The 13,735-nt window shown below is 48.3% G+C and overlaps 4 protein-coding genes across 4 annotated transcripts; 2 read left to right on the top strand and 2 right to left on the bottom strand.

Moving 5' to 3' along the window:
• Positions 1-4,318: 4,318 nt before the first annotated feature.
• Positions 4,319-7,396, bottom strand: QC764_501460 (uncharacterized protein). Its single transcript, XM_062947404.1, has 2 exons — positions 6,169-7,396; positions 4,319-6,111 (listed from the first exon to the last, which is right to left on the bottom strand). The coding sequence occupies exons 1-2, from the start codon at positions 7,384-7,386 to the stop codon at positions 4,444-4,446; spliced, it is 2,886 nt and encodes a 961-aa protein (XP_062798560.1). The 5' UTR covers positions 7,387-7,396; the 3' UTR covers positions 4,319-4,443.
• On the top strand, positions 6,053-8,718 carry QC764_501470 (uncharacterized protein; the record flags this gene model as incomplete). The annotated part of the gene is made up of 2 exons (XM_062947405.1): positions 6,053-8,349; positions 8,421-8,718. Exons 1-2 carry the CDS (start codon positions 8,000-8,002, stop codon positions 8,716-8,718), a joined length of 648 nt encoding a protein of 215 aa, XP_062798559.1. The 5' UTR covers positions 6,053-7,999.
• A 1,479-nt stretch (positions 8,719-10,197) lies between these two features.
• On the top strand, positions 10,198-12,197 carry QC764_501480 (uncharacterized protein; the record flags this gene model as incomplete). The annotated part of the gene is made up of 4 exons (XM_062947406.1): positions 10,198-10,699; positions 10,754-10,986; positions 11,047-11,605; positions 11,700-12,197. 4 exons carry the CDS (start codon positions 10,198-10,200, stop codon positions 11,795-11,797), a joined length of 1,392 nt encoding a protein of 463 aa, XP_062798558.1. The 3' UTR covers positions 11,798-12,197.
• A 136-nt stretch (positions 12,198-12,333) lies between these two features.
• Positions 12,334-13,650, bottom strand: QC764_501490 (uncharacterized protein; the record flags this gene model as incomplete). Its single annotated transcript, XM_062947407.1, has 1 exon — positions 12,334-13,650. The coding sequence occupies one exon, from the start codon at positions 13,648-13,650 to the stop codon at positions 12,334-12,336; it is 1,317 nt and encodes a 438-aa protein (XP_062798557.1).
• Between the last annotated feature and the right edge of the window lie 85 nt (positions 13,651-13,735).

Genomic DNA, 13,735 nt, shown 5'->3' with positions numbered 1-13,735 from the left:
GCCCCGATCACTCCTAGCATATTGCATCCTGCGAAGTGCTCGTCGTGCTATCCCCCTGATCACTCCTAGCACATTGCATCCTGCGAAGTGCTCGTCGTGCTATCCCTCTAATCACTCCTAGCACATTGCATCCTGCAGAGTGCTCATGAGCCTTGGCGCTATAACACTTCTGCTTACCCCTGATTAGTCATCCCCTGACCTCCTTAACGATAGGTTAGGGGCGTCCTGCGCCCCACATGTGGCGCGGCCTGCTGTTGGGTTAACTGTGACAACTTTTAAAGCTTTTTTAATTATAAGTAATTACCGTTCCTTTAATTAATATTTAAATTATAGTCTTTATACTATAATTACTTTAAGATTATATTCTTTAAGGGTTTTATATTTATAATATTTAATATAATTAATATTATTTTTCCTTTAATTATAATATTCAAAATTAATATTTTCTTATAAACCTTTTATATACAAAATAGTTTTTATATAATAATTTATTTCTTTTTTTTCTTTTATAGTATATAGGTTTAATATACGAACTATAACGAAATTAAAATCGTTTCTATATTACTATTTACTAATATTACTATTTAAAGATTTTTTTAAAATATTATAATTTAAAAGCGTTTATTTTTTTTTATTTTTTCTTTATATAGTAACGACTTCGCTAACGAGTACCGAGTCGTTATCCTATACTTGTACTTTATATTAATACCTTCGAAAATACTATTTATAGTTTATTAAAGGTTAACGGCTTTTATAAAAGGCCGCGAATTATTTTTTTTAAATAGATATATTATTTAAAAGCGTTTTTGTGACGAACCCCTATCCAGAACCTTTGAAAGGGATACTGGTTGAAGGCACTTCTAAACAATCCTGGTTCGGTACAGCTAAACAGTGTACAACAATAGCTTGTCTCTATCACAATAGTCTGAATACCAACGATTGTGATTTGTATTGCATACTGCGGAACTGTCTATCTAGACCAGCCAGTTCCTCCGTATATATAGACCTCTATCCTCCAGGTACCTCCGTACCTGGCTCACCACGCTCACCAGTGAGCCAGGTAAGCCGGCTCACTTCTGCCAAGAGTGAGCGCCCCACTGTCCTGCAGGTCCGTCGTTTCCTTCCACCTGATTGGCCACCACGGCCGGCTGCAGTCTCCATCCTGCCTTACCATATAGTTGGTCTGTGACAGTTTTCCTACTCCGGGTTATTTAATAATATAAAGTTTTTTAACTATATCCGCTTAACTTCCTTTTATTTTCCGTTTTTAATATTCTTTCGTATTTACGCTCGATAGCGATTTTTTTATTTAGTTTTAAGCGTTTTAGTTTAATAATATTACTTAACTTTTTCTCGTAAATATATAACGTAGTTTAGACTTAAATATTATTTTAATATTATTTTTTTTATAAATATATATTATCGTTTATATTTTAATTATTTATATATTTAACGTAATACCTTATATATTTTAATATAATTTAGATAATTTAGAGGTTATTCTTTAATTTAATTAGGTTTAAATCCTTTATAAAATATAATAGTTTAGGTCCTTTTATTAGGTTTTTTTCTATTAAATTATAATCCTTTTAATTTATTATAATTTACTTTCGTTACTTACTTTTTATACCGGCTAATAGCTATATAGTAATTTACTTTAATAATATTTTATATATCTATATATAATATATTAAAACTAAAGTACTTTCCGATATTCTAGATACTTAGATTAAAGCTATATTATATTTCCTTTATAAAGTATATACTATATAAATATTAATATATTTCTTAATAATTTCGCGATCTTAATATTAACGACTTTCCTACCTTTTCAATATTTTTTTAACTTTTATATAAGAGCTTTATAGGTTATAATATATTTTATAAAATAATAATTTTATATTTACTATATTACCTTTTTAATATATTTATTTAATAAGTTTTTATACGAGATTATTACTTTTAACGATTTCCGTAATAATTTCTATAGCGATCTATATTAATTAATCCTATAATATTTATATTTAAATGTTTCTTTCTTTATACTTTGCCTTTAGCCTTTTTAGTATTTCTTCCATTTTTTAAAACTTTATATTTTTTTATTCGGTATATTAATTAAAGTTCTTTTCGGAGTTTACTACTTTACTTTATTAATATCCGATAATTATTACTTTTATAATCCTCGTTTTTTCGATATAATAATTAATATAATCTTTTTTTTTATCCGAGCCGTTTAGGTACCCTATAGTCTTTCTCAAAGTATTTTACTTTACTATAATTAAAATATTTAAGGTTATTTCTATCTTAGCTCCGGCCTTACGGCCTTTACTACTATATAATATCGACGTTTATCGGTCTTAAATATATAGTACCGGAATAATTAATATTAAAATATTTTTATTTATATTTATCGTTAAAATAATTATTATTAAAATATTTCTTATAGTTATTACCGTAAATACCTTTACTATAGCTTTTCTTTTTTATATAACGCTTAAATTACTAATTATCGATCCGTATAGCTATAATAATATATTTATTAATAGTATCGGGCTTCGATTTTTTTATAATTTATTTTTTACTTTTTCTTTAAAGCTATAATAAAAAAGTTATATTAACTTTTTATCGTTAATAGTATTACGTAAATTATTAATTTTAAATTAAGTTACGTAATTAACTGCCGAACGCGTTTAGCGTAAGCTTAAAAGCTTTCTTTACACGCGCTTTACTTTATTATACTCTTTAAATACTTCCTTAAATTTAGCTTTAAAAATACGGTAATTCTCGAAGTATTTTACGGTAATCTTTTTTTAATTTTCTAGCTTTTACTTATAATAATTATCGAAAATAAATTCGAATTATATAAAAGCCCTATCTTTAAACCTAATAACCGCGAAAATTACTTTTTATTTTTCGCTAATAAATTAATTTAGGTATTAACGAAAATAAATTTTAAACTAAATTAAGAATCTTTTAAGTTTTACCTTTTCTCCTTTATAGTACTTTAATACCGGAAACTTAATAATCGATTTAAACGTAATTAAAATAACGAGAACTTGTTTTTAGGTTTATTAAGTTTCGTTTTTAAATTCTTTAAAACGCTTAAAACCCTATTTTACGGTAAAAAATATAGGTTTAATAGAAAGTCCCTCGGTATTTAGGCTAGGCGGGACGCTTTCTATTTAAACGTTTTTAGGTTTGACTATAATAATAAAAAAATACTTTTAATTTATTTATAATCGAGTTAAAGTAAATATATAACGTATAACGAACCTCTATCTAGAACCTTTAAAAAGGATACTAATTAAAGGTACTTCTAAATAATCTTAATTCGGCATAGCTAAATAGTATATAATAACGGCTTATCTCTATTATAATAGTCTAAATACTAACGATTATAACTTATATTATATATTGCGGAACTATCTATCTATACTAGCCAGTTCCTCCGTATATATAAACCTTAAGACCCTAAAGTGCTCGTCGTGCTATGCCCTCGATCACTCCTAGCACATTGCATCCTGCAGAGTGCTCGTCGTGCTATGCCTTCGATCACCCCGAGCATCTTGTATCCTGCAGAGTGCTCGTGGGCCTTGGCGCCATAGCACTCTCTGGCTAGCCCCAATTAGCTGTCTCCTGACTTTTCTAATGATTGGCTGGGGACGTCCTGCGCCCCACATACTGCGCGGCCTGCCGTTAGGTTAACTGTGACACTCTTCCTTAATAAGTTCGGAATAGGTTTATTAGCTGCGTTAATTTAGATATAGATATATATTGGGGCTATTTAAACCTTATTGCGAGTTAGGAAGTCGTCGGTGCTAAATCTATAATTAGCTCCACGAAAAGATAGGCCGAATAATACTATTTAGGTTATATCGAGTTAATAGTAGGATTAAAATGTAGTACGAGTGAGTAGGAAGTATATGCTAGATAGGCGAGTAAAGGGGGTTACTAAACTAGGATAAACAGTACGTACTTAAGAAGGGGATAGTCCGTCCTACCGCCGGTTTCCCAAAAGCCTTCGAAATCTTACAGGATTATAGTATATCGGCCCGATATTAAAAACCCCAAGACCCGAGATTTGCGGGTAGGCTGGGAGGAACAAACGACTATATACCTAAGGTAAGGGCCTGGGCTGTGCCGAAGTACCTCTATTTTCTACAGCCCGTTTTATTTTCGATTTCTATTTTCTGTCGGCGGTTATATGCTTCAGGTTTATTGGAAGACTCAGGGGTGTGAATGTAGAAGATAGGGAGAGAAATCTTCTTCAGCGTTTGGCAGTATGCGAAATCTGTATCGGATTTCCCTGTAAATGACAGTCTGGATGTTCACAGATATCAGAACATCGACACTGATGCCTAGCAAGCGGCTACAGGTGGCTACATACACATTACGTGAATGTCTCGTATTATCACCGACAAGAATGAAACCGCACGCCACTGTTTACTTGGCAAACATCGTGACCTGGCCAGCCCCGCCCCCAACGGCCTTCACCCTCGACCCAATATCCAACGGACTCCCTTCGGAGATTACAAAATGTCCGGACTTAGATCCAGGCTGCTTCAGTCCCAGAAGCTTGTAAATGTTACCACTTACCAAGTCAAGGGCTCCCTTCTCATCCACCTTGCCACCGCCGTTCCGGTACACAATCCCGGCCAGCAAGCCCAAGTCCCTCACCAGCCAGTCCTCCTCCAACCCGATGGCTGTCACCACACCAGCCTCCAACAGCTTGTCAACGGCGGTTCCGTTGGTGAGGGGAGCACCGGTCAAAGCCCGCCTCTGATCCCAGCTGACAGCATACGACTGCAAGGGGGCTAATACCACACCGACCTTGGCAGCCGCCAGCTCCTCGGCGACGAGCCAAGATTCAGCACCACCCAAGATGACCAGTCGAATAGACGCCTTCGTCACCTCATCCACCGCCTTTTTGACCTTGATCAGAGCCCCGATGGTATCGGCGCTGTGGACTGTGATGACAAGAGGCAGAGAGCCATTGACCACCTTTTGGAGGAATGCCGACTCCGAGTGCACATCCTTTGTCGTCTCATCAGAGCTCGACGAAGCGTGGGCCTCCAAAAGCTTCCGACGAAGGCTTCCAACAGCGGCCGAAATAGACGGCGTGCCATCCTGTTTGACTGAAGTATCGAAAGTGTAGTGGGCTGACACATCACTTGCGAAAACAGCGTCCTGTCCCACCACCGTCTTTGCGCCGGTCAAGAACCCCACGCTCGTGCCACGGTGACTGAAACCACCCCTGAATGAGGGAGCTGAAATCGCCTTGGTGACACCATACGTGTAGGACGCGTTTGTCTTTTGATTGTCGAGAACAAGACCGTCCTCTGCTCGGACAAACGTATTGGGATTCGGCCCGTCGTCGGTATCATTCTCTGCGTCGATAGCGTTGAGGCCGATCTTGGAGCCAAAGGCCGTAAAGGACTCGGTCAGGTATCCGTTCTTGAGCTGGATGACGGGGGTGTTCGACTTGGTGGCAGCCTGCAGTTCGTCTTGACAGTCCCCAAGACAGGTCAACCGGCCCTTGGAAAAGACCACAGCAATTCCCTTGGCACCGATCTTGCGATCCACACTGGTCTCGTCGAGAAGGACATGAGTCACCCCGGTGAATACCACCTCGTCCGCCTGAACAGGCTCGCCTGGGAGATGGGCAAGATCTTGGTCGGGAACAATAAGCTCCACGGCCGGCTTGTCCAACTCCACTGGGTCCTCGAGCTGGGCTGTTCCGTCAATCCAAACTTGGACTGGCGTGGCACCGACGCTCAACGGGTCACTGTCCCAGACCACAACGTCGGCGTCATATCCGGGCTTGATCTTCCCCAGCCGCTGCCCGAACCCGAGGCGCTCTGCGGGCGCTGCGGTGACGGAAGCAAGAGCCGCATGGTATGGCAGACCGTATTTGTACGCTTTGGCAGCCTCGAAAAGAACATGCTGGGCATTCAACACCGGGTTGTCGCTGACATAGATGGGCGTCAGGCCGCTGTCCCACAGCATTTTCCCAGCAAATTCGCTCGCAACATTGGCCTCGGCCTTGTAATACATGTTATCCGCAAACAAAGCGGAGGCAGGAGGGTCTCCACCATAGGCACGTTTGAGGATCTGGCAGACCGTTAGTCTTGAGGCGACACACCCATCATGTCACAGACAAGCACTCACCTCGGGGACCAGAAATGTCTGGTGGGCATGGTGGAATGCTCGGAGCTTGAACTTGAACTCGTTCGTGTGGTCGATGAACGCCTCCAAATCGCTGATGGTGTAACAGTGCGTGTTCAGGTGCACCTGGCCGCGTAACAGAGCACCGAGCGACTCCCACCTTAGCTCCTGTGGAAGGTAGCTCCTGTGATTGTGCACGCCGTGGGCCGCAGCGGTGTCACACCAGTCATCTTGCTCCCGCACCACTTTGGTTGCTTGTTCAAAGGCGTGGCGAAAGTCCCAGCTCTCGCCCATCCGGCTCATTGGCCCCGCCTCTCCTGGTCTTCCGTAGACTCGTTTGGCATTCTCACCGCACGCCATCTTCATGTACCTCCAGTTCCGGTCAGGGTCAGCCAGCAGGTCGGCGGCGCTTGTCTCGTTTCTCCCATCAGCCTTTCCAACAGCGTGCTTGATCACGTATGCCTCACCGCCCATGTTGTTTCCAGACCCTGGCAGCACAAGACTTGTGGTTACGCCGCCGGACTTGATCACCTGGATCTGAGGGTCACCTGGGTGAAGGGCGTCGATGGAACGCACAAAGGGACTAATGTTGGCCGACATCTCGTTGGTATCCTCGTTACCCCAGAGACTAGGCAGCGATCCCACACCAGCGTGACTGTGCATGTCGATGATGCCGGCCGTCAAGGGCCGGCCACGTGCGTCGAACACGATGGTGTCAGACGCGACAGAGGACAGGCCGATGGCGGCCTCGACCTTCTTGATGAGTCCGTATTCCAGGTAGACATCAGAGCGAATCCAGCCGTAGCCTTTTCCGTTGCGAGCAGCCTCGGGGTCGGTGCCTTCTTTTGGTTCGCCAACCCAGACGGTGGCGTTCTTGACGAGCGTGGGGGCATGGCCGTCGATGTAGCGGCTGTTCTCCTTGCGTCCGAGGCCGATGGGATCCTGAGGTTTCCTGCGCAGGGCACTACACGTGGCAAGGTCGTCCTGCAGGCGCTTGACCGAGAGGCCGTGTACTGTGATGTCCGAGCCGGCCGGCGGCACAGAAGATGGTGAGTGTGGGAGCTGCCTCCACTGGGCGTACGCGATAAAGCACAAACACGCTGAGAGCAACAGGCCGGCTGTTCTCCGAGCTGTCCTCCGAGGCCTGCTGCGCCCTTGCCAGCGCGGACGGCCAGGCACGGGCTGTTGAAGAGACAGACGGCGCTTTCCGTCCACGTCCATTTTGACCAACGGAAGACTGTTGGATGGAGAGAAGAAGAGAAGAGAAGAGAAGAGGGGATGGAATCGTCACCTCATCCATCCAGTGCCCGTTGTTTGCGCTGAGTGGGGGGCATCTGCTGGCGGCGATGTGATCGGCCAAGCGAGCCAATGAGGGGTTGTTGACAGATGAATAAGAGAACCCACTGACTATCTGCTGCTAACTTTGAAGCGCCATATCTTGCAGGGAAGAAGATAGTGCAAGTTGGCTCTCCAGGCCATGGGGCACACACCAGTTGCGCCATCAGCCTTCCAGGGTGGGTGGTGTGCCCCTCTGCTCCAAGGCTTATCTCAACATCAAGGTTGACAAACCATGAGGTGTACCTGAAGGGCGCCAGGTGTAGCCTCAAATGCGGTTGACCACGACTAGCAACCAATGTCAACAATCCACTGCAGAAATGAGCATGGCGCAACAATGGCTACTCTGGTGCTCCCAAGGCAATCACCAAACAACCGGGCCGGGCTGCGGCTCTCTCGGGCCAACCTCATAAAATGCCCTCGATAATAACAACCCTCTCCTTGCCCGGTGGAAGAGTACCCTGTTCGAGCACACGCCCTCGGGGATGACTACGACAATATGCCGCCAGGATACTATGCCTCATCGACCACGGCCAAACTCGCCCTGCGAGATGGCACATCCACATCACCACCGACACCCGAAGAGACATCAGGAGTGGTGATCCTGCTGGCCGTCCTGGGAAGCGCCGTGTTTGCTCTCTTGTTCTTTTGGGCAGTGAAGCGCTGCTACTGGGACGCGTGGTGGTATTCAGGTACCTACTACCCAATATCTGCACCTCGGCCTGTGGAAGTAGTGTGGGCGCCGGACAATAGCAACGACTATTGCTCAACTTGTTCAGGCGAATCCCACATCACGGTTCCCAGTACGAGCAGTCCATCTTCATCTCCGTCGCTTTCTGTCAAGCCTGGGTAACCTGCAGCTTTTTCTTCCTGCTATCTCTTCTGTTCTCTGCCTTGAACCAGTGCTGACGGTCCGACAGCGCCAGCGCGGGTGCGATTCGTCTGATCAGCAAGGATGTCGGCGACGGCTTGGAGGATGACGAGACGAGTAAACGCAACATGATAATGCCTAATGATGCCACGAATAATGAACCAAGGGGTGGAATGTTTTGGAACAAGGGAACCGGAGCAAAAGCAGGTGCAAGAACATGTGTGGACTTGAAACAGCTGGACTCGGGGCCTTTCTCGAGCACAGTCATGTCACAATGTGGCACCGGGACGAGAGGTCTCCAGGAACAGAAACAGGTCGAGGATTCTAAATCGTGTATCTTGATGTAGTGTCCGAGATCAACAATTGACCAAGATTACGATGCTGCAGAGCCCCCTTCCGGAAGAAGGAAAGGTGGATCAATGGTTGCTGCAAAGCCCCCGACATGCCACGCCGTATCCGCGAATAGGACGTGACAAGACGCCCGACGTGCAGCTGGAGGGAGCCCCGCCAAGTCTCGCCATAGCACTGCAACATGCCATTCGGATTGGGCCGCAGCATCTGCAACTCTGCACGACAACGCATCCACAATCTCGCCAACTCCAGCACCAACCTCCTCTCTATCCATCTCTCAACTATTCCGTCGCAGATGCTGGGGACACCCTAAACCACCCTCGCGCCGTTGAGGCCCGTGAACTCAGATGCAGCCGTACATCGTCGAGGACCAGTACGCTGACCCCGTGCCTATCATCGACGCATGGGCAGCATTCCTCGCCGCCAGGTTCTCCAAGAGAAAAGATCTCTATGCAAGCTTTTCCGGCCCGGAGAAAGAAATTGTCAGAAAGGAGCTGCGTCGCATCGGCTTCTTGAGGGACTATTTCTCGGGCCATCGGCTCTCCCAATCTGACCGGATCACGCTGCTCGAGTCTCTCCAACGAGCTCACACCACTTGGAGAGAGAGAGCTTCTCGTCGTTGCAAGGAGGATCTCCCCCGTATCGAGGTTGAGATTGCCAGGTCATCTGGGACCCGCCGGCAGCAGCATAACCGGGACCGTCTCATTCTCAAGCAAGTGCAGCAATGGCCGACTCAGCAGTATACCAGCCTTCAGCGATCAGTGGCACCCGACAGCTACATTGAGGGCCTTTACTCGCAGGAAGACAGCATCGACGATGACCACACCGTGTCGAATTACGGCTACAATGGTTGGCTGATTCAGTTTGAGAAGGGCAAAGGCGGCGTGGACCTGGACCATCCCCTCTGCCACGGCAGGTTTCCACACCAAAAGATTGCTGTGCAGAAGCTTCTGTACGACAAGAATCAAACACCGTTGAGACGAAGCCAAGACCGGACAAAGCTACGATACTTTCACCTTCAGGCTAATAACATGAAGTGGGTTGAGGTATGGAGCAGACCATGCGGTCCGTGGCGCTGTATGCTTGCTGACCAAGCTCAAGGATGCCATCTCGCGATACTATGGCGAAGACGACTCTCGGTTTGACGCTCACCGAGGACTGCACCAGAGGAAACTGTTCCAGCCGGGGGCCAAGAAGTCCGAGTCGAATACTGAGAAGCTTCTGAAGCGCGAGCTGTGGCACGGCCAAGAACGAGGCGGTGGTGATAGTCACATGCCTCCTCACTCACGCCAGATACGCCCCCGTTGCGCTCTTATTCCATCCCCTCCGCCGAAGCAGGGAGCCAAGCCTCCGGCCGCGTCTGCAACACACGCGTATCATCATTCTTCCTCGCAGCCGCAAGATGTTGTGCTTTTTGTGAGTGAGCCTCCTCCAGATGACACTGACAACTGCCCATGGTCTGACCAGAGGTGCAGATGCCTTACCTGCACTGGGAAATCGAGAAGAGGCTTGTCAGAATGACCAATGTGATGCGCAAGACACGACTCGAGAACGAAGAGGAGTTTGCCTACGAGCGTCTGAGCAAGCGGAAAGGGACTTGGGGCAGCGTTGTCGACAGAGCTCGAGCCCGAGCTCAACGGATGAACAGCACCACGTCGGAATTCGGGGAATGGGACGAAGGGTCCCCATCATGGAGGCCGCAATCGCCTCTCGGGAGCTACCTGTGGCAGGCGTCGAAGCTGTATCAGCTCATAGACGAAGCGGCAGACTGGCGCCTGATCACAAACCACCTTTACTCTCCATCGCCCCTTCACCCACGAAGGACGCTTGAGCAATACTACTACTGGACGGCGGACGACACAACGCAGAGAGATCGTCAACAAGTTGTTTACCGGGCCACGCAGATGAGAAGTGACCCAGAGGCTATCCCAAGGGTGGTGATGGTTGACCAGTTATGGCTGTGGATCTTGGACGAGAGTGAGCTGCTTGCTTACGACTTGGCTCCAGACTTTTGCTAAGGAAAAGTTACAGACACCATTCTATCTGCCTTTCCCCGCCGGTGGGGCCGCAATAAGCCAGACCCGTCTGCTGTGCATCGCGCCATTCGAGATCACCTGGGGGCCATCGACCATGCCCAAATCACCTCGGTCTACGACTTGGCGTTGATCATTATCGACGAATGTTCCAAAGTGTTCTTCGACCGCACCAAGCCGGACCTCCGACCCGAAGTGGTAGACATGTTTAGCTCTGCCATTTCAAGCATTGTAAGTTCACCAACCTGGCAGTGCGTCCGCAAGCCAGCCACTGACATGGAAGGCGTCCAGTCAGAGAAGAAGACCGACGCTTACGAACGTTTTGGAAGAGATGTCAAGAGAATGAACACCCAAGACCCACTCCAAACGGCAGAGGAACTGCTGAGAAAGTCTCTCAACATCAAGTTCGAATGGTCGGTGCTGATGGAGGCGCAGAACCTCATAGACCAACTTCAGATCATGCAAGAGATATTCACCCAGCAGATAACCGTGATGGGCGACTTTGAGAAGGCGCTCAGGGCCATGAGCTCGGAATCTCAGGGCCCTTCTGATCTCAAGCCTGCCCTCGCACGGGCAGCGGCTCTGATTGAGGACATGAAACTACGCCGGGATGAGCTTTGGAATTTGGAGAAGAGACAGGCCAATACTCGGAGTCAGGTGACTGCCTCCTCTCACGTCGTTATCGCGGATCTGGGTATGCTGACAGCAATTCCTGTAGCTGCGAGAACTCCTCGACATGAAGCAACAGCAGTCGGGAATTATCGAGGCCAAGGCCGCCATCCGCAGGGCAGACGAGAGCGTTGTGCAAGGCAGATCGATTGTCGTCTTCACCGTGGTGACCATTTTCTTCGTAAGCTGACCTGTCCTCCTCACTGCCCCCCCCCCCCGCTCCGCTATATTATAGCCTTGTGACACGGGTGCTGACCAGCTGCGCACATCATCAGCTTCCTCTTTCCTTCTTCGCCACCTTCTTTGGCATGAACGCGCAAGAGTTAAACGAGGGCTACATGAGGCTGAGTACCCAACTTGTATACATGTGTGAGTTTTTGGAGCAAAATACGGACTTTTGAGTAGGTACGGGCCGAGCGGCTGACGTTGTACTGCCACAGTTGTCCTGTCAAGTATCGTCATCTGCGCCTCACTGGCTCTCGCATTCAACACCTGGGCTCGGACAGCATTTTTTTCTGCATTCCGGGCCATCTTTGATGCTGCGAACAAGGTCGGGGGCAAACAGTCTGCCCGAACTGCAACACAGTTGTCGAACGCCTCACCGCGTGCTCTGCGAGAGTTTATGATTGAGAAACGAAGAGAACTGGAGATCAGAGATCAGGAGAATGGTGTTGCTCTGGCTAGCGGGGCGTTGCCGTTGCATCGGAACGCCGGCGCGGAACCACAGGGAGGAAGACGGCCGAGTCGGGCGAGCACGATTGCAAACATGTGGAGGTGGAAGTCAGTGTGATGATGCCAATCTGATGATTGATTGTAATGTGTATATATCTGTCTATCATGAGGGGTATCATCTGGAACCAAAACGCCTGCCCATGTGATGTCGAGAAGAAAATGCAACCCTAGATCCATCTACCTCCCTGCCTCCTTCAGCACCTCCCCCGCCAGCTCGAGCATCTTGCCATGCACGCTCTCATCGGCCGTTATCAGCCCCCAGTTATTCGTCAACTTCCTCCCCGTCCCGAAATCTATCGGTCTCCCTTCCAGGTCTGTCACCTTCCCGGCCCCCGACTCCGTGTAGATAAGCTGCGAACCCGCATGATCCCAGACGCACCACGGCGCCGCCTCCCCTCTCGGTCGCTTCGGAAACCTCACCTGGACAAACTCCCGCCCTCCCAAAACCATAGCCGCATACCTCATGTGCGAAGAGTAAATCTCGGTCCTCTCCCCCGTCCTCCCCGCCCCGGCCCTCCTCGCAAGCTGTTCCACCATCCCACTATCCGTAGCACAGCTCACCCTCGAATCCACAAAATGCAACTCCTCCGTCCTGATCTCCCGCTGTTTCGCCTTTCGCCTGTTGATCCTCTTGACAACCTTGTTCAACCCCGCCTGCCCCATCGATCTCACAAGTGCGCACCCCTCCCCCCGCACAGCACTCAACATAACCCCCCACCCCTCCCTGTCCACCTCGCTCTCCTCAATCCTCCCCCCGCCGACCACCACCCCAATCCCCAGATTAGGACACCCCAGCAACCCCATCAGCTCCCTCCCCTCCCCATCCAACAACGCCAAGCTAACAGCGTACTGCTCCCCTTTCAGAAACGCGCTCGTCCCGTCAATGGGATCCATACTCCAGCACCTCTTCCCCCTTGTCCCCCTCCCACAGCCCAGATCAATCAACCCCAGCATCTCGGGTATGCTCCCCGGTCGCGGGCCCAGCAACGCCTCCGCGGCAGGGTCCGAGAGGTAAGTGGTGGAGACGAGATCAAAGACCTGGGAGCAGAGGTCGGGGTTGTGGCGGAGGGAGGAGGAGTCTTCTTCCCCGATGAAGGTGTCGGACGGGAAATGGTGGTGGATGGTGGAGATGAGGAGCGCTTGGGAGGCAAAGTCGGCTATCGTTACCGGGGAGGCGTCGGGTTTGGCGATGGAGAGGCGGCGGGAGGAGGGGTCGTAGGATGGGTTGAGGCAGGTGGTGGTGGAGGGGAAGAAAGGGTGGCCGGTTACGGGGGTGGAGGGGCAGGTTGTTGGTGAGGGTGGGTTGTTGTTGTTGGAGGTGAGAGTTTGGAGGACGCGTTTGGTTAGGAGGGAGGCGCGCTGGATGGCGAGGGAGGCGATGAGGAGTTCGTGGGTGAGGTTGTGGGTGCTGTTGTTTTGGTGGTGGTGGTTTATGAGGGTGGTGTCCTCCAAGGGGAGGAGGAGGGGTGGTGGGGGGGGTGGTGATATGTGCATCTTGTGTTACGGTGTTGTTGATTTTGATAAACTTCAGAGTGTGGAAGATGAGAGTGGTTGAATGACGGCAAACGATGGATGGGCA

The sequence above is a fragment of the Podospora pseudoanserina genome, chromosome 5, assembly GCF_035222485.1.
Source record: "Podospora pseudoanserina strain CBS 124.78 chromosome 5, whole genome shotgun sequence".
NCBI classification, from domain to species: Eukaryota; Fungi; Ascomycota; class Sordariomycetes; order Sordariales; family Podosporaceae; genus Podospora; species Podospora pseudoanserina.
The sequence above is the reverse complement of the archived record's forward strand: the minus strand, read 5'-3'. Positions and strand labels throughout refer to the sequence as shown.

Coding starts and splice junctions, on each gene's coding strand:
- QC764_501460 (XM_062947404.1), bottom strand. CDS start 7,386: ATGGACGTGGACGGAAAGCGCCGTCTGTCTCTTCAACAGCCCGTGCCT. Junction 6,112..6,168: donor AGACATTTCTGGTCCCCGAG/GTGAGTGCTTGT, acceptor ACGGTCTGCCAG/ATCCTCAAACGTGCCTATGG.